Source organism: Aythya marila (genome assembly GCF_965140915.1).
Source record: "Aythya marila genome assembly, chromosome: 1".
Classification (NCBI taxonomy): domain Eukaryota; kingdom Metazoa; phylum Chordata; class Aves; order Anseriformes; family Anatidae; genus Aythya; species Aythya marila.
The window spans coordinates 115,973,047-115,993,860 of record NC_139042.1 but is presented as its reverse complement, the minus strand read 5'-3'; the positions used below and the strand labels follow the sequence as shown (position 1 = coordinate 115,993,860).

The 20,814-nt window shown below is 42.2% G+C and overlaps 1 protein-coding gene across 1 annotated transcript in view; it reads left to right on the top strand.

Annotated features, from left to right (window-relative positions):
• Positions 1 to 344: 344 nt before the first annotated feature.
• Positions 345 to 20,814, top strand: part of ALCAM (activated leukocyte cell adhesion molecule) — a 116,710-nt gene continuing 96,240 nt past the window's right edge. The window contains exon 1 of the mRNA XM_082782216.1: positions 345 to 697. Coding sequence (XP_082638342.1) covers positions 616 to 697 — 82 coding nt within the window. The 5' untranslated portion in view covers positions 345 to 615. The remainder of the gene's footprint in view (positions 698 to 20,814) is intronic.

Here is a 20,814-nt window from a genome sequence, read left to right as displayed (position 1 = left end):
GCTGGGGCTGCTGCAGGTGCTTGGCGAGCCGAGGAGAGGCAGCGGGTGCCCGCAGGGCGCTTATTTCCCCCTTTCTCCCTTCCCCTCTCCCAGCTCTCCGCCGCACCGCCGTTTAGCTGTGGCAGCCGAGCCAGAAGGCAGCACAGCCCAGCCCAGCCCAGCCCAGCCCGGCACAGCCCCCAGCTCCTCGCTTTCCGCAGAAGCGGCGGACAAACCCCAGCAGCGCGCAGGAGAGCTCCCTCCTTTCCCCGCGTACCACATCTCGGCAGCACCTCCCCGCCCGGCTTCGGGGGGTCTGGCAGCCGAGCCCTCCCCTCTCCTCCCCGGGGGGGCCGGCTCGGGGAGGCGCCGAGGCCGGGCTCCTCCTCCCGGCCTCCGCTCTCAGTCCTGGAGCGCCGCTCGGCTGCCGCCACCTGCCCCGCCGCCGAGCCGCTCGCTGCACCGAGCCCTCCTCGGCTCCCGGGACTCCACCGAGCCTCCCTCCTTCCCTCCCAGCCTCGCCGCGGCTCAAGCTGCCTCCGTGCTGGGCGGCGGGAGGGAAGAAGGCCGCCTCCTCTTCTTCCTCCTCCTCCTCCTCCTCCTCCTCACCCTCCGGTCCCGCGGCGGGCAGGCGGGATGATGGAGCCCCGCGCCTCCCGCAGCCTCCGCCCGCTGCTCAGCCTCCTCCTGCTGCTCGGAGCCCTCTGCCTGCCGCCAGGTGAGACGCCACCTCGGGCGGCCGCTAGCTCGGGGGGCAGCCCGGCTCCTCTCCCCGCTCCCCGACCCCCTTCTCCGCCCCAAAAACCTCCGAGGGGTGGGAGCCTCCCGGAGGCTCGCCCGAGGGGACCTAGACCTCCCCCTGCGGGGGTCGCTCGGGGAGCGGTTTGGCGGCCGGGGCGCCCGTCGGCTGCGTTTATTTTTATTCTTTGATTTCGGAAATGCCGAGAGTGTGAAAGTCTGAGGGAGAGGGAGAAGCCGCGAAGTGAGGAGTTCTGCATTCGCCGTGGAGAGCCGGCTGGCTTATTCCTGTAGAAAGAGCGGCAGCCCGTGGTAGCGCTCTGCATTGCTCTAGGGGTGCCTCTGCCTGGATGTGCCGGCTGTTGCGAGGGCTCGGGCTTTGCACAGGGCTCGGAGTTGGCTTTTTTTTTTTTTCTTTCTTTTCCTTTTTTTTTTTTTTTTTTTCTCCACGCTCCCGGCCCCTGCCGTGGTACTACGTGCTCTCCGGCTGGCCGTGTGCAGGCAGCGTGTCCTCAGCGCACCGCAGAGCAGCCCTTTAGGAGCCCTTTTCCTCCACCGCTGTAATTGCGTTTGTTTAGTGCGAGCTTTGGGTAAGTAGGAAACCAGCTACGCCAGCGTAGCGAGGCTGCCAAAGCTTTAATTTCTATTAGAGTAGTTTTAAATAAAAGCTCCAAACAGACCCAGCAGCAGTAGGAGAGACGTAAGCGATACGTCGAGCTGTTGTGCTGGGTTTTTGCCTTGGCATTGCAGCGTATAATCACCGTGAGACTTACATATGTAAGTCTCAGTGGCAGAGTACGGTGAATGCCGATTTCTGTGATGTAGAGAAACTCTTCAGGAAGGATTGTGCGTTTCATGACATTTTAGAGGCATGCGGAGCATCCTGAGAGATAAGCACCACAGCTGAGCAGCAAGACGTGTCCCCTGTAGACAGTTTTGTCCCACTTTCTGCTAACGTAAATAAGAAATGATCCTGCTGACTGGGTGGCTGTCTACATTTCCCTGCTGAAGGAAACCTGAATCATAAAAATACTTCACCTCAAGGGCTGCATTGATGGAGGTCTATAAAAAATGGAACTTGACCGGCTATTATTACATAAATAGGTTAGAGATAAACCGTTTCCCTAGGCAAACCTAGCTCTCTCTGCCCTTCGTTTCTTCCTTGCCCTCTCAATGAGAAGCTCGGGCTAACCGATCACAGTGCAGGCAGATACACAGGGGCAGAAAACAGCCCCACCCCAGCTTAGAAACTTTCCCAGCCATACTGCAAGTGCAGGGAAAACTGGTTTGAGCCTCTAGTTCTCGTGTGCGGAGGACAAAAGATACTTAAACACATTATCTTCCAAAAGATTTTTGGTATTACTCTGTATCTCTTTCTATCTCAGCTGTTTCACTCTGATTTGCTGTCATTCACGACAAATTCTGGATATGTTACTCTATCACTACGTTTGGCTTTTTGGCAGTTCCGTTTCAGGTTTGCATATGGAAAGCAATAGGTAAGATATTAAAAGCATATTAAAAGTTGGCGTGCATCAAGTGTAGGTTTCTCCAGCAATACTTAGGCTGGTTGGGACTTCCTATGAGAAACATTGAGGTTTTCATCTCAGAATATACTGCCTAGGTAGATCTCCATTTAAAAAAAGAGAGGTGGTCCAAGTCCTGGTTTGGTGCCAGGAGTCCAACTGTAGGTCAGACTAAATAAGAATACCAATTAAAATCTCTGGCTCTTCTGGAGAAGATGACTGTATGTGGAAAAAGTCAACTCTTAATCAAGAGCTAACCACAATCTCTGTGATGCTTCCTCCTCCCTCCTGCTTTCTAGTGGATGATAATTATAAGGATGAGTCTCTCGTTTCGTGTCCTGTTACTAAAGATTGGTTGCATACTACTGTATTGTGTAATGGTAGTAAGACTGCAGTATGTAGTCTCTTCATTTGCAGGATGCTTACTGTGTTCTCACTCCTGCCTCTTTTTTTTTTTCCCCTCCCTTTCTCCTGGTATATCTGGCATGATGTTGATCTAAGGAAACCGGTTTTTCTGTACTAAGATCTGGAGTTCACATGACTTTACCGACACTGGGGTCAGGAAACCTCCATACCGTGTTTGGTACATATTTATTTTGATACGCTGTTTCTGTAGTCCAGTACACAAACAGACTTGTTTTTAAGTGAGCTAGGAGTTGTTAAATCATATGTTTTGGGAAGTGTTTGACTTGTTTATAAAACCTTTTGTTTCTTCTTTTGGTAAGTATATCCTAGAAAAGTCTTGCAACATATGTTCCTTTCTTCTTGTGCTGTCCCCTTGTCTGCTGGTTTTCTAGCATTTCCCATAAGGCAGAAAGCAACAATAGAAATCATCCAGGTCTGGAGATCTTTGAAGTTTCAGACTGAATGAAACTAAATTCTTCAGCTCCTTAAAGGACTCAGCCCATTGATTTTTTTTTTATTTTTTTTTTAACTGGAAAAAATACATTTTGTTATGTTCATGGGATAAATACCTCTGTGGTAAGTCATATTTAATGCCAAGATAGCTTATTTCCACCTCCCAATCTGTGCAAGAAGTAATACCCCTAGTTACAGTACCTTCCATTCTCTTTAGTGAAAGTAACCTAGGATGCTAACCTGTAACCCCAGGGAAAACAGTTTCAGTTGTCTTAATTCTAGAACTAAAACTATTTCTTGGCTTATCTCCATCTGAAAGTTTGGAGGAACTGAATCTCTAATATCTGTGCAAGCTGACGCATGAAGGGGAAAATGAAGAAAATGCCATTACTTTACATAATGCAAATTACATCTGTGCAATCAGGATAAGCCTATCTTCTCCTTTTTCTTACAGATACCCTACTTCTGTAATGTGGTTTGTAGTCTTGTGCTGTTGATTGCTCACTGCAGATTTCCCAAATGTCATATCTTTTAACACGTGGTACCAAAGGACCTAATGTAAAAACAAGGATTACTGTAGTGGCAATAGTTTTAATGTGCTTACCAGCCATACCACGTTCCACCACCATGGGATTTTATTAGATTACTACCATGGGGACTTCATAGAGAGTATTTTTTATTTTTTATTTTTTTTGCACAGTTGGAGTGATTTGGGGCTGATTATTGGGCCTGTAGTGAAGCAAAAACAGATGGCAATGCAGAGAGCTGGCTGTGGGGGAGCCAGGCCTGTCTGGATGCACTTTGAACCCATTTATAGTTGAGAGACCGAATGAGTTGACTTTGTAGTAGCTCCAACTCATAACTGAATTTCCTGAGAGTTGATGATTAATATTCAATCTCCCTTTTTTTGTGACCTGCACTGTATGACCATAATCACGATACTCAGAGGTAGGCTGGCTCTGGGTCTGGTTTGCAGTGCTGTTGTTCCACTGCTGTTTCATGCCACTTATTTATTTGACTGTGGAAACTGTGTTTTCACTTCACTAATGTTTTTTTTAGTATGGTCTTGTTCACTTCTGGAGACTGATATGTGGCTAGACTTTATGTACCGGCTTTTGAGAGATACGGCTGTACATAAACCCCATGATCTCTGTTCAGTGCTCCTCAAGGTTCCTCTGGGTTGGCCGGTCGATAGCTCTTTATTTTGGTAGTGCATTTTTTTAATAGAAGATGTATGTAAACTGTAAGGCTGCGCCTGTAAGAGAATTGAGCACCTGTTGCAACACGCTGGTTTCTCCTGAGCTCCTCTGCTTTCAAGAAAAATAGTTATGCTTCCATGCACCAATGCTCAAACGAGAGGATCTTCAAGAATTGTAAATGCTGTGGGGTGATAATTAGAATTGACTCGAGCAGAACGTGATTTTTTTCCAGGGAAAAGTGAACATTAGTTCATTTGATTTGAACACTCCCCTTGATTTGAAATTATCTTCCCTGAAGACAAGGCTTTGACCTACACATTCTTTATCTTGGTATCTTCTCCCTATTAAGAACAGTAGGAATATTAAAGGAGGCTGTACGTTTCTGTCTCTAATATGCTTGAAAATGAATCTCATCTCTTATATAAGAGATTGAAGCACAGCTAGTGTGCTGACAATCCGCTGCTGGCAGCAATCAGATCAAGTTTCTATCCTTTTTTTTTTTTTCCTGATTTTTTTTTGTTGCTTGGTTTTCTTCTTTTCCAATGTGTTTTGTTGAGGGTGGTTTGAATCACAGTCAATCCTACCCCAGTGGATGTTAATCCACTGCTCTAAGGTGGTGGCTCGTTTGAGGAATATCTGCCTAGCTTGAGATAAAATTGCCTTTCTTATCATAGATACAGGTCTCTAGAAAGGCAAATAAGTATTTATTTATTAAAACAACTCCTCTTTCTACTGAGCTGGTATTTTTTTAATGTTGATAAGAAATATGCCTTTTTTGGGGAGGAAAAAAGGGAGAAATTGATAAAACAGAGGAGATGAAGAGTGCATGCAGCTTTAGGGTATGATTTTTGGAGGTTATCAGGGGTTAGAACAGTTCTGTAATGTTTGGTTAGAAAGCATTTGAAGTGCTTTCAATACCAATGGAAGTACTAAGCTGTTTCCCTGATAACAAGCAAAAAGTGCAGTCAGTGATTTAATGAGTGTTTCCACAGTCTGTGTATCTGGTATCATCTGTTTTCAATTAGGTCATACTAGGTATAGTTAACCTCTTATTGTGGAAGGAAAACTGCAAATGCTTCAGCAGCTTTCATGTGTTGCATTGTTTGCTGCAGTAGTCCAACCTGTAGAATTTCCCAGTGGATACTAGTCTTGGCAATCTGAGCCCTAAGGGAAAGTGCTCAAACACTGGTAAAGAATTAAGCATTTCCTGAGGTCTTGTGGAATGCAGGAATCTCCAGGTTTGGATTCCTGGGGTATTGGTGGCATTTTGGCACGCATTGGGTGCTCTGAATGTTGGCTGTGCCCCTGCCCCTGGGTAGCTCTGTCCCACAGCATGCCTATCTGATAGGCGAGTCCTAGCTGTCATAGCTGGAGTCTTGTGGTGGTGGAGTTTTCTATTTCTTTTAAAATAAAACACTGCCCATAGTTCAGTTCTTTTAAATTGAAGAGATTTTTGGCAGCTAATTCAATAGAGGGAGCTCCGCTACCTTACTGTTACAAGCTTGAAGCGTCTTTGTGCTTTTCTCAGACCTTAGGCTTCAGGTTGAAAGTGTTTTAAAAAAGGTCTTTCTTAACAGTGTTCTGTGGCATCAGGCTTTTGTCTCTTGAAGGCCTTCTACTTTCATCACAGACTTCCTGTTGCATGAGGAAGAAGGAAGGACAAAACTGAGTCACACAGATAGGCAAATCCAAAGAGGTGACTCAGTTATGGAGCGTTCCCTTGTGCAGCAAGGCATTGCAGGTTTTTTAAAGGGACGCATTACAAAATATTTTTTTTTTTTTTAATTGACATCTGAAGGGGGATCCATGGAGAAATGCAAAATGAATTTAGAATAAAAAGAGGGTACTTGTAAAGAGCTAAGAATGGTGTTGGACAAAACAGGGTACAAACTTGAACACTTCCAGCAACACTGATGAAGTAGGACCTTTATTTTACAAAAATAAGTTCTTCTAGGATCATAAAAGAAAACTGGATATACATTGTTCTGTAAACAGACTCTAGATTATACTAAAAAAGCCACCTTAGGGATGCAAAAAGCTCATATGCTTTTAACCCATTCTGTGTCTCTAACATACAAATGGCGAAATGCAGAAAGTCAGTAATTGTTCTGCAAACTTTGGACTTTGTATTTTTCTTGGGTTCAGTTCTTTTTTTTTTCCTGATATTATTTCTCATCAGACTATTTTGAGACTAGCTGTGAGGCCTCATTAAGGGCCAGTCCCTTCTATTAAAAATAAAAATCCTTTTAATTCAAGTTGACTTTAAGTAAACTTGTAATGAACTCAGTGTTATTCTTATGCTGCACAAATGCCCTTTGTCGTTTGACTTGCTGCTGCAGAAACTACCTATTTTTTCCACTAATTTTTCAATTTAACTAGAGAAAATGACGCTGGATATTAGATTATAAAATAGACGAAGCTTGTGTACAACTAGAGTTAAACATGGTATTTTATAGAGCTGACATATACCCATTTCGGTATTGTTTCTTTTTTGTTTGTTTGTAATAAGTAGAGCAACTTAATTTTCAGGAACTCTGACTTGAGTGAGCTTGCTAGGAAGAGTTGCCAAGGTTCATATATTAGGACAAGTAAGGGCTGAGGCATGTTATCTGTGGGGTGGAATGGTAAACTTTCACATAAGGCTCTGTAACTGAGTATCTTACAGAGAATACTCAGTTTAGATTGGGGTTAAAGCGATGTACAGTCGAATGCAAGTGAAAAGTTTTAATATTTTGTGGCATGAGCTTCTGAAATGTTCAGCTGCTGTTATGTAGGGTATTAGCCTAGGGTATTAATCCATTTTGGGATGCAATTTTGCTTCGTGAAATCTAGAAAACAGCATGCATTTAGCTGAGTGAATTCTGTTTCCCCATTCAGATAAAATTGTGTTTGTTGACTTGTTCTAGTGGTTTTGGAGAGTGCAGATTAATGTAATGTCTGTTACATACAAAGCCATATATAGAACAAAAAATTAAGGAGGAGGACCTGAGTGTTTAGGCAGTATTTGGGGAACTTTGGTACAGGCATGTAATTTCAGAAGAGAAAAGAGTTCTGAATTTATTCCTTCATTCTTGGTAGTTTACATCAAGTACTATAAAAAGTGCTTGCATATAGACAAGATAATAGGACAAGTATTACATATTAAAATTAACTCATTAATATCGATGCAGCATTATGAGGTTTGCCTTTGCAAACTGGGAAAGTTTTAAGTTTCTGACACTGACAGCTAGTGACGTAAATCAAGAAAGTATTTGGCACTTGCACTTGATGGCTTGAAAAATAGACAATGGGATAATTTTTCCAGCTTTAATTCGTGACTGAAATTTTTGTCAAGTTTCTTTTTTAAATGTTACTCCTCACTTCTCAAGCAACTTCTACTGCTAATCTTGAACCTTGTCGCACAGAAGACAAGGAGGTCTTCTGTGGAGGTCAGTATTGTGAACATCCCCCCAGTTTCTACTTTATATTAGTAAATTACATTTCTTACTGTGGGGTTCTTGTGTGTGTAAGAGCTCTTACTATACAGAGCTGGCTGTGCAGACAGATCTGCAGATTTAAATAGCCAGCATTAATATAAGCAAATAATGACAGTGACTTCACGTTGCATACAGTTACATTTTGCATCTTTCTGTTGTTAGCAAAGGTGTTGGTTTATTCTTCATCAAATGTTTTAAACTTTCTGAAAATATTTTGCCATCGTAGTTTAGCTCTTGCCATGGCTTCTGTAACTCTAAGGGCTTTGCCTTTTGAAGGGGCACCCGTTCCATGGTTCAGTTTCACCTTAGTCATCTCACACAGCTGAGTGATGCAACGTGTTCTGCCTTAGCTTTGAAGTTTAAGTCCTTAAGTATAACCTTTACTCCCCAGGTTTAACCCTGGTTAATGTGTGGTGCCCCACAGCAGCAAATTCCTAAGTGTCTACGTGCATGTCTGATGTCCGAGTGTGTCTCCCAAAAGCTCATCTGCAAGTTTGGTAAGGGTCAGGGTCTGGTATTTCATCTCAACTCACTTGTGTCTGCAGGTCATTACTTGTCAGTCCTTATCGCTTTCTTAAGAACCCTGCGGTGTTAAATCAGAGACTTCTGTCCATTTTCTTCAGGGAAGGAGTCTAAAACTTTTGAGATGGTAAGAAAATAACTTGTGTTGTAAGGGTGATAACCAAACCATGCGTGCACTAGAAGATGCAAGTGAGCCCTCTTTCAGCAGAGATTCACAGAGTCCATCAGTGCACATATCAAAGTGTTTATGTGGGGGCTGTAAGAGATGTATCGTGGCTGTATGAGAGCCAACCAGACAGAAGCTGGGAATGATGTCTTGTTATAGGGGAGGGAGTGGGGATGGAGCTGGGTGTCAGGGTGTGCTGGCTGCCACCTTCCCACAGCTGGTGCTGTGGAGGTCCTCTTGGACAGCATGCAGATGAAGAGCCAGAGGGCAGAAAAACATTGTAGCGGTGGTCAGCTCCAGTGTCCATGGCGGCATGTGAAGGATCTTTATTCCTCCCAAGCTTGACAAATTCCCTGCTTTTGCTAGGGGCACGCTTAGCCTGTGAACTGCTGCAGAGAGCTATCTGCTTGCTTTAGGGGTGTCACTTTGTTCTCCGGCTCTGGATGGTGTGCAAAGAGCTCCGTGGGTCACTTTTTTATCGTTATTTCCATCTGTGAGTACAGCAGCGATAAAGAAAGATGGGCTTCGGCGTACTCGGTATGCTCATGATCTCTGGCTCTGTTTCCATTACATCAGATGCAGAGGGCATAGAGAAATGAATAAAGCAGTGTATTTCTTTAATGAATACTGAATGGGTGAGTGTGAGCTGGCAGAAGCTTCATCCAGAAAGAAGTCGGGTGCTGTGAGGGATGACATCCGCACACGTGGTAGCAGAGGCAGGTGAATTTTTTTTTTTTTTTTTTTTAGCTGGAATTCACAGTCCAATTTCATGAGATTGAAGTTGATATTTTACCTCAATAGCTTATTAATTTTTCTGGGCAGACACAGTGTTTCAACTTCCTTGAAACGAATTACTGTTGTGGATTTGTATCTAGTTACTCCTGAGGCCCGGATAATGGGTTTGGAAATAGCACATTTGGAAAGTGCTTTGCATAAGCATATATGAAAACCTAGTCTTCTTAGTATGGCAGGGTGCCTTGCTTTAGGTGTGGATTCAAATTCACAGCAGGCTCACAAATCGTGTTTTTTTTTTTTTTTTTTTTCTTTTTCTTTTTGATGGTTGCTAGTCTTCCTTCAAGATGTTGTCATCTGTAAACAGCAATGACAGTTCTAGGAGTCTTTTCATGCGAGTGTGAAAGAGCAGAACGCAGGCACGTTGGAGACCTGGAGACCATGGCTCCTTGTGAGGAGGATTTCTTCCTGTGGTAGAATAAATATTTGTTACTTTTTTTCAATCTACTGTACAACATGGCTTTTTTTTTTTTTCATAACCACAGAAGGAGGTTAATGGTTTATAATCTGGATATTCTGTGACAGAGCATAGTAAACTGTATATAAATCCAGAAGTGAAGATTTTAATAGAAGCTTTAATGGGAGTATTGCAATATTTTTTTTCTTGCTGAAATTTTTTGTAAAGTCTGGATTTTTTTTCAATTTTTTTCTTTAGAGATGGACCATCACCACCTTTAGGAAGGCAGAGAAGAGAAGTTACTAGGAAAAATAAATGTTTTATCTATGATTATATTTATTCAAAATGTGATGCTAAGACCTAAATTTTCTATCTGTTAATGAAACACTTGGCTTGTATTTCCCAGTATCTTCTTCAATGATAACTTAAAAAAAAAAAAAAAAAAAAAAAAAAAAAAAAAAAAAAAACTTTAATTCTGTTTGCTTAGGGAAGATGGAGAACTGGTTAATTTTTATTATTATTATTATTAAACATTATTTTCTAAAATGTCACTTAAGGAAGGAAGAAAGTGATCAGTGATTCTTCAAGTAAGTTAAAGTTTCATAGGTTTTCTGTGCATATGACAGGCTTTTCAAACAGCATCCTTCTGCTTACAGACATCACTGTTTTGAACTGGGACTGGTAGTGGCTTGGGAGAGGTCACTATGCATGTTGGTTGTTTCTGTTTCATTTTTGTTTTCCCTTGCACGTGTCAGCAGTCCCACACTGCTAAGCTAGGGTGGTAAGTACCACAGCATTCATTTCATTTGGGAGTATATGAGTGGTCTAACAAATTCTGGTACTCAACTGGTGGAGAAAATGATTGAGTTTTTTTGTTTCTTGTGGCAATTTCAAACATTGTGAGCACTTCGTGGCCTTTGGCTCCTCAATAAAGTCATAAATGGAGGGCCAGAAGATTTTTTTTTATGTGCTGCTTCTGCAGCAGGCACACATCCTTGATAATTGCTGTTGCCATTGTGTGAGTCCATGGTGCTTAGCCTTGCACAAATTGCATTTGCAGACATAGCATGTTAAAGAGCTCTCCTGTGTTAGAATAAGCCCAACTTTTCACTGGAGGCTGGGCAGGAGGGATCTGTGGTGTGATGAGCATCTGAAAATTGAGCACCTGAAAATCACGTGTGCCCATCGTGACTGGGAGCAGGAGTAGCATGTCCTCCAGAAAGGGATCTCTTTGCTCTGCAGCAGGAAAGGGCTGGGCTGAGCACTGGTATTGCCAGCTGCAGTCCCTTCTCCTGATGGCATGTGTGTGTGGCTGCTTTAGAAGTGTGTGAAGTGAGCCAGCATGCTGATTCACACTGGAAGAAGCTGTTTGCTTTTCTACTGTTTTATATGGAGGGGAATCTGAACTTCTTTCCAAGTTTGTGGAAAAAGAAAAAAGATTACAAAAAATGGAATACTGAAATTCTTACCCTATGATTTCAATCTTTTCAGCATGATGCTTAAGAAGTGTTGAGAACAGTGGTTTAAAGAAAACAAAATTACCTAAGAGAGGCTTTTTTGATTTATAAGCTGCACTTGAACATCAAAAGGTATTTGGGAGCATTTCAGGCTGAGAAATAGAAAATGTCTTTTTGCTAGCATATTTTATTTGCTAAACTTCACTCGTTGCCTAGTACATCTCTCTGATTTTAGTTGTGGGGAGCTGAGGCTTTAGAAGTTATAACAATTAAGGAAAGCTGAAGTACTGCAAGAACAGTTCTTTGAATCTTTGAGATGTATTAATGTGAAAAGGAAGCTGTATTCTTTTTGTTTTGTTTTGAATTTAAAAGTTCAGTTTTTTTCCCACTACTCTGTAAGCAAATGCTCCTGGCTGGATCACAGATAGCTGAAAGAGAAGCTTGCTGACAGTAACTGCAGGCCAGACCAAAGACGTGAGTCACCATCTCCACAGGGAGCGATGTACACAGGTGGAAGACAAATTGCTTAGTTCCGTGTGATAAATTTGGTGTACCCATCAGGCCTGCAGGAAGAAACCACGGAATGGGGCCTTTCAGTGGTGACCAAGATGGATGAAACTTCATTTGACAAGGCCTGTGAAAGGATGCTGCCAGGACAGGCAGTAGCGAGATCAAAATTTCTGCTGTTTTGGCGACCAGAAGGAGCTGCACCTCGTGCATTTTTGTCAGAGACTTGCACATCTGAATTTCTGGAGAGCAGCCAGCTTAACCCGAGGGAAACCACGCTTCTGGCTCCCCTTTGTCGAATCCACTCCCGCCAAGAAGATGGCGGGCAGTGGCTGGGGGAAGCCGAGAGCCCCAGCTTCGGCAGCGCAGAGCGAGTGCAGGCTGCCCTGATGGCAGTGTGTGGGCCACAGGCCCCTCGAGGCAGAAATGTGAAGGTAAGTCTTCCGCACAGCAGCACTGCTTGAGGTTTTGCTGGCAAGGGAAGTGAGTAGTGGAGGGAGAGAAGCAAGCTTTCTGTGGAAGCTTTCTGGAAAGTTCTTGGGCTTAAGGTGGATCTACTGAATGGGTGTTTTAAGGTAGAGGAGCAGAAGACAGTAGCAGAGACCACAGAAAGCAGGGGAAAAACAGCTTTCAAGATGAATAGTTCTTGCTTTTCCTTTTCCATATCACTTCATGCTGCCTTTGGTTTGGCGTGTACTCTGCCTCCTCCCCTTCCTTCTACCTGCTGTAATTGGCAGTCCATCATCCTTCATCAAGACTGTGTGCTGCCATGCCACCACCCTCACCAAATGTCCCCTCTCCTGTTAGTCACACAGCACAGTGCTGTTTCCAGCCTCACCAAGATGCCCATCTCCCCACCATGACTTCTCCAGGCCCAAGTGGAGAAGCGGCTGAAGAAGAGGCTGAAGTGTTTCCACACGGTGCCTATGTGGTCTGTGCTTGTAGGCTGCAACATGTCCTTCCTGAGGAGCCCTCCCTCTTCTGCTCCTGCATCACCTAGGATAACCTAAACGCTGCTCGTGTTGAGAATCTTTTTTTGAGTGTGGGGGAAAGCCTTAATACTTTCTTCAAGACTTTGCAAGTTGCTTTGTGTATGAAGTAAAGCGTGTGGAAAGTATGTCATATGCTAAGCATAATTGTTATTTGACCTAAATGTCTCGCTCTGTCCTTAGTGAGCTTTCGGATTCTCTCTAGAGTAAGACACACCTTATGCTGTGATCATTTAAGATGTTCCCGAGATGAGAAGATCCTGAGCAAATAAGCCTTTAATCTTACAATAAATTAATTCAAATTCCAAAGAAATGTTAGTTGTTTAATATGAAGACTGTAATAAGTATAGCTGTATGACTCCTTGCTAATGAAATTGCAGTGGCCGGCTATTTTTCTTGTCTGAGCTTTGGCGTATGACTGAATTGGGAAGCTTCAGACTGCTTGCTTGTCTTTCAGTTGATGTTGGATGTCTATGACTGAAACTGCGTGAAGTTGCAAAATCTTGAAATTAGGCTGACCCAATAGTCTCGGGCCGTGATCCAGCACATATTTGAACATCCAGATTTGAAGTTATTCAAGTAATTAAGTATATTCTTAAAGAATAAATTTTTAGACTAGAGGCAGTGTGGTCCTTGTGGAGAGGACCCACAAAGACACAATAAGCAGTAACTGGTGGCTTGGAGACTGCTATGATCCTGGATATCTGTGAGCTATAGTGTGTTTCTTCTCCTTTGCCGAAGATTTCTGGCTAATGCAACTCAGAGGAAACAGTTTAGGCAGGGGGCTCTCATTTTGCTAAGGTTCAGTCTTCCAAAGTATGATGCAAGTGGTAATTCACCTCTTCTGCTGACTTTTTAAGCCTCTGTGTTCAAATTGCACACACATGGTTTTTCCATATGTAAAATATAATATACGAGGGAGGATTTTTTTATGCCTGTCAGCAGGGAATATGCAGCTTACTAAGCTTTCTCGAGTATAATTTTAAATGGAGAAAATGCTTCTATATAAACTGAGATTATCTCATCACAATTTTTTTTATGACTGTTAATTAAAATGTGAGGAAATCCTTTAGAACAGATTTGCAGTTTTGAGTCTTTTATGAGACCTAATGTAAGAGATCCATTTTATAGTTATGCCTTCTTATTGGTTTTGAGATTAGAATATATCTAAATGCATGGCTATCAAGTCCTGTGATGATAACTTGTTTATTTTGCAGCATAGATTAATTCAGTTATGGTCCCATTTGTGTGTTGTTTGTGCCCCACTTTTCAAAGAGATATTGTAACTTCTATTTAAAATAAACTCTCCAAATAGTTCTAATTTGAACACGTATTTTTCAATATTAACCTTCAGTGAAGAATATTTTGTTAGATTATTGTGAATAATGACCATCTAAGTTGTTCCAAATCCTTCTGAAAATACATTTTTAGCAGGCTGGAAGACTGCAAAACCTAAGTAAAGGAAGGATTGTCGTGACTAGCTTCAAGATGCTTACGTCGAGATATTTTTAAATTATTTCAGTGGAAAACTGTAAGATCTTGGCTCACAGTGCATAGCCTTGTGATAGAAAGCAAGAAAGCTTACTGGGAGAAAAGAGAACTTACTAAACACCAGTAAGTGCCCTTTTCTCTTTGCAGCAGACATGCATGTCACTGGAAGATTGATTTGCCCGAGTATTTGAAACTAGAAGGCACCGTGCCTAGCTCTGGCGCAGTGCCTTCTACTTGAACTTTGTGCTCAGGGTAAAGCAAGAATGAGAAGAAATTCATTTAACCCCGTTCAGAACTGCTTTTTGGCTTGCCCTAACCATGCCTATAGTATCGTGACAACATGAATCTTTTAATCACAGGCTTATCTGTCATCTCAGACATCACCTCAAAGTTGTTTAATTGCAGAATTTTCCAGGCTAGGAATAATTGAGGCATGGGGACAGGTGATTAGCTGTAAATTGCAAGGGAAGTCAGAGTCTATCAGAAGTGAACGTGGTGAGGATTCCAAGTCCCTTTGCTTTGACTCGTCTGTGTACGCACACGTGTGGAGAGCCTTGTGCTCTAGGCCGGCAGGAGGCTATGGAAAGGAAAGAAGGATGCTCTTGTTTTCTCCCTGTGGGTCATTAAACACAAGCTTTGCTTTTTGTGAAGATCTGGAGAGGACACCATCAGATAAAGGGTGACATTGATCACGAACATAATGAGCTAGCCCAAGCACTAGTGTGGATGCACTTTCTCTAGCAGGCCTCACTGCTAAAAGCAAAGCAGGGGTGAAGAGGAGGGAGGGAGAACTGTTTGATATGCTGGCAGTGGTGCACATGCTGATAGGAGCTGTGTTTATGTTAGCAGACTATTCTGATACAGCTAATTAATCAGAATTTGACTACCAAAGTATGTGTCAGAGGCTGTGGTCCTTTTGCAGGTGTTAAAGGAGAAAACAGAATGGTTGGAGTGTGATTGTTGCTAATGCTTACCAGAGGCAAGGTGTCAAAGGGGTTGTAGCTTTATTTACCCATAAGCAGAAGGGTAAAAATGAGACCAGAAGTTGAAACAAGGAGAGAAGGGAGGCATTTTATTAAGGGAATAAATGGGAAGGGGGGGGGAGGAGGAAGAGCTGGAGTGTTTTTCTGTGTGCCTCCTGAGGGAAAGGCCCAACTCTCCTGAGAGAACTCCTAGGTTGCCTCTCAGAAAAGCGTTACGGGGTAGTTCCTTTTGTTTCCAATCTTTCACATGGGAGAAGTTACTTGTGGTTACTTTTGCTTTCAACAGTTAAAATAAGATTACAGTCTTCCTGAAGCAACTTTCACATCTCCTGTAGAGCCTAGCCTACAAAACGATTTTGGTCTTGTACCTGTTTGTACATATTTGTGACAGTTTTAGCAGTGGTTGTTGATTTAAGCTAGTGATGTTCTTTGCTTTTTGTGTTCCCCATGAAAAACTGTTTATTTAGAGACGGGTGGTAGTGATGGAGAATACATCTAGCAGAATTTGGGGAAGGGAGGAGGGGGTAGTATAGAACTACAGAATACCCCAAGTTAGTAGGGACTCACAAGGATCATAGAGTCCAACTCCTGGGTCCCCAAAGGACCACACAAAAAATCAGACCCTATGTCTGAGACCATAGTCCAAAACACTTCTTGAACTCCCTTAGGCTCGGTGCTGTGGCCACAGCCCTGGGGAGCCTGTCCCAGTGCCCAAGCACCCTCTGGGTGCAGACCCTTTCCCTAACCCCCAGCCTGACCCTCCTCTGTCCCAGCTCCATGCCGTTCCCTCGGGTCCTGTCGCTGTCCCCAGAGAGCAGAGCTCAGCGCCTGCCCCTCCGCTCCCCTCCCCTCGTGAGGGAGCTGCAGGCCGCCATGAGGCCTCCCCTCAGCCTGCTCTGCTTGGGGCTGAACAAACCAAGGGACTTCAACCACTCCTCATACGTCTTGTCCTCCAGACCCCTCACAATCATTGTAGCCCTCCTTTGGACACTAACAGCTCTCCCTCACCCCCTTCATTTTTCATTTAAGAAAAGTAAAGTGTTATTTTCTCAACTATTGCAGTTAAATAGTTGAGCATTAAAACTAGTAAATTTATGGTTCAGCTACTTTACTCTTCTAATGGCTGTAACAGGTTGGAGACCACATAGCTTGCTTCCTCACAGTTGTTGAAAAGGAGTTCAGAAGTGCAGGGTCTCCACTTCAAGCCATATTGTGGATGTGAATTCCAGAGGTAGATGAAGAAAACTTAGAACAATTGTGTTTTCATTTCCTTTAGAATGCTTTAAATCCTTTCATGAGTGCATAAATATTCAAGAATATCCAAGTATGTTTGATGCCAGAGCAATCTGATTAGGAGTTTAGTAACCAAGCGCAGCCTGTAAAAGTAGGGCTGTTCCCAGAACACTCACATGAGTAAAGTCTTATCTTGTATCTCGTTTGTCTTGGGTAATATACCTGATAACAACACCAAATGCACTGCAGTAGTCGAACCAAAATATTATTTTTTTGTGGTGATTTTAGTTCACTCTTTGAAAGCAGGCAGTGAAACAGATGAAACTTTAGATGAAATATCCATGTTTCATATACAGGCTTTCATATCAGTGCAATCGTATGCGTATTGCAAATTAATTATGTAGCTGCTGCTTATCAGAAGCTAGAAAAATGAAACTGTGGTTACCATTTTGCTAATCAATTACCCAGCCAGCGACCTAGTTAGCAAAGGTTGTGAGCTGTAATAATTTTCTGTAAATGGCTGTATGTTATTTCCATATATTTGTAAACTGCAGATGTCCCAGGACAAAGATGATGGCATATATTTTCTCGTGAGCTACTTGCTTTCTCATTTTTACTTGTAGCTTTTGCTTGTAGCAAAAAGCTTCTGGCTTTTTTTTTTTTTTCTTTTTTAACATGAAGAGCAAGACTTTAAGAAGGTTTGCACTGATGAATCCCTGCATGAGTAGTTTATGCACAAGTGGTCAGAATTTCCTGATACGGAAGACAGCAACTAAGGATAACTCTTCTTCTTTTATTATTACTGTTTTCCTACAATTTTTTTCACTAAAGAGTTGAAATTTTGTGTAGAAGTTGCTTGTTCGTGCTGACAGGCTATGAATGTATTGTGTCAGAAAATTATCAATCTTCCAGTCCTACCAGCCCATTTAAGACAGCATTCACTGTCCGTACACAAGCGCTCATGTTCCTGTTCTTGAAGTGTCGTCTTATCAAATGCTCCTTTATTTTTGTTCATGTGTCATAGCATAGTTGTTTGCTTTATCGACTGTCATTTCTGCAGGCTTCTGCTGGGTTTACTTCAGTTGCTTTTTGGGTCTATTGCAGCATGTTCTCTCAGCTATGTACCTCTGCATCACTTCTTTCATCGAGTTATTTTTTAAAAAGTCCTTAGACACAAACTATTTCTCAGTTCTTTAAAGCTCTGAAACATTGGAGACTGCAGCTATCAGAAGTTACTGGATCAAGTTGCTCCTTTAGCCACAAGTGCAGGTGTAATTTACTGGCAGGGTATTTAATTCCTTTTATTTCTCAGCTATCTTGCTTAGGGTAAAATTAATTCTTGCAATTGGTGGTCTTACACCTCTTTTTTTTTTTTTTTTTTTTTAAATTTTTACTTTTCTTCATTTCTCCATGAGTATTTTAAGCTGTACTGAAACTACATTCTTTATCTGAGGTTTTCACTTGTTTTTCCTTTCCTTCTAATCAAGAAAAAAAAAACAAAAACAAAAACAAAACAACTTTATGTTAATTCAGAGTTATTTACACAAATATTTGTTATTTCTTGTTCAAGGCTAGCTTTTAAAGACCAGTTCCTGATTCACAGTGCATTTTTAGCCTCCTGTTTTTCAAAGACCCTTTCATCGGCACTTGTCAGGCTCTCATTAATTGCCTCTTCTGTCTCTATCTGATCTTTTTTTTTTTTTTTTTTTGGTAACTGACTAAATTAAAGTTTTCTGACTGTTACTCTATTTTTAAACCGATGGATAACTTTTATTTTAGTCTCTGTGGTGGTGATCAGTCATTCTAAGCTTGCAAAATGTTGTTTGTTGTTGCTGTTGCTTCCCAGGCCCTCACTGGGAAACTAGTCTGCCTGCTGAAGATTGCAACAGCAGGGAAAATTAAAGCATTTTCTAGGTGCGCTTGATATCTTTGTTTAACCAGAAATCTTTATTTAACTGGAAGCAATACTAAGAATAGCAACCTGGCTTGATTCTCATTCAAGTTTCATTATCTATTTTTATTCAGGCTATTTTTCCTGTTCTCCAAGTTCTTGGCAGTCTTCTCAAGTTGTCCTGACTGTCCACACAGATTCCGGCAGGGAATTCAGATCACACAGCTGGTTTAACAAACTCTCTGCTCAGCAAGGGAATGCGGGATCGAGAGAGTTTCTTCTACCAGTGGTTTTCTGGGGTGCTAAGTGCTGCTCGGGGCAGTTCAAGATGCTTGAATGAGCAGAGCTCTTTGGTATGGTAAGAGCAGCTGCTGTCCCGTGGTGCTGCACTGGGCATTAATTTGTGCTGTTTCCTCATAGTTCTCTTGCTGCACTGGTTGGAGACTTCTCAGATTTTCTCAAAGTCCTGCATGAGCAGAAGGAGGACACCATATGGGCACAGCTAAAGGGACAAGAGGATGCTGAGGTTCATCACCTCTTCTAGCGGGTGCTGTAGCTGAAGTAGGGCTGCCGCAGGGTGGGTTGGCAGATGAGTAGCCCGCTGGGCAGGCAGAGAAGGAGGTGGAAGCTGCTCCTGTCATCTGGGGTGGTGGCACCAGGGAAGAGACAGATTGAGGTACCCAGGGTGCTTGTCTTGCTTGGAAGTAAGGGAAGGAACCTGTGAAGGACAGTGGAAGTAGCAAGGTGAAGTGACAAAGTGGATGGGGATGGGAAAGGTGAGGGAAAGGCAAAATGGAGGGAACGAGGGCTGTAGCAGATTGAATTCTTTTTAAAAATCTCTAGGCATAAAAATCAGGAATGGTTCCTTGCTTTCTAGTTTACATTTGCACAGCTTATAAAAATGATACAACCGTACTTCATTTATCTTCATCAATAATTGAGTCTGTAATCAAGTGTTTTATTACCAATAAACCCTTATGATTCAGTGTGTAGTGAATATTATTAAAGCTCATTTTTTGTTATGAGTTTCTTCTGATGATCAGTTATGAAAGTATTTTTTAATTTAAAAATCAGTGACATAAAACATTTTGTTGGCAGTTCACTTTTTTTTTCAGAATACAAAGTAGAAGAGTAATACAACATAGATGATGATCCGAATACTCTGCCATCTCCGTCTTTTTTTTGTCGCGTTAAGGAAATGCAGGGATTTTTTTAAAACCTTTAATGTGGGTTGGGTGGGAGATGTGCTCGTTGAATGTGTTTTAAACTGTCTGTAGTGTTACTACGTGCAAATGCTATTTTGCCTTATTCCTCAAAAGCTGTGCAAATACAGATGCAAGGAAAGCAAGTCATACTAGAGGATTTCATAAACTGGTGCCTGCAGATTAATGTGTACTTCTGCAGATGCCTTCTTTTGTAGCCCTTTTTGTGGGTTATAGGGTACTCTGTTTGGGGAGAGTCAGGATTTTTTTTAACAAACAACTGAATGGCCAACTAAACTGTACAGGAGGGTGCTTGTATGCCTTAAGAGGATGATTCAATTACAAAGAAATAAAGATATGGGTTGCTAACACATATTTCCAAGCATGTGATTTACTTTGACATTAATGTTCTAACATGCAATGAAAGGTGTTCTTGATTTTTTTTTTTTGTTGTTTTTTCTTATCACATTTTTATTTTTCCACAGGTTTATGAAATAGGTATAAGTATACCTACCTTTCTCATAATATTAAAAACAAAAAACAAAGAAGTTAACTTGTTGGCATGAAAAATGTGGTTATGGTCTTTTAATGACAATTTGACTAGAAATAATTTCTAGACCATTACCATTTCAATGAATTTGAAATGAATGTAGAGAAAGAAGATTCAATTGGAAGAAAAATAATTCTGGTGGGGAAGAAAATCTGTGCTTAAAAGCCCCCACGTGTTATATGTAAATATAACTTAAATTCAGTTGTTATTTTAATCTTTAAAATTTCATTCCCTGTAAGGTCACTTAACTGAGTCATGCTGAAGTAGCTTTGATGTCATTGCAGAAAGGGAAGTTGGAAGAGGAAGATAAAACAGTAATAAGTGACACCGTAGAATTTTATCCTCTAATCTCTGTGTTGTTCTTGCCGAACTTTGATCCGTTTGCCTAGTTTGTGCTTTAATGTTTCCGTAGCGTAGCAAAGTCAGACTGACAGATGGAAAAACCTACATGCTTAAACTGAAGGTCTCTACCAGCAACAGCGTTTGGTGTGAATGGGTTTTGCGGGTGTTACACCTAATACCATTTCAAGCTGTGATCAAATTGTCTTTGCTGGGGAGGAGGGAGGGTTTGCTACAGCTGTGCTCGCAGTCTCTGCCTGGGGCTGGATGTGATGTGCCTCGCCACGTGCTCATCCGTGCTTGTCTTTAGGCATTGGAGGGTTCTGGAGTAGGGCTGTGCCTCTCCCCTCCTCCTGCAGCTTTCCAGCTGGTATAACCACACTTCCTCCTTAAGGAACTGTCATTTTTGTTGGCTGCTGCCATTCAAGTACAGTGGCTTGGACGTTTTGAGCCATGAATGACAGTTTTGGAGGATCATACAAAGGACTCTGCGGTAGACAGCCAGGCTACAGCAGGCACAGC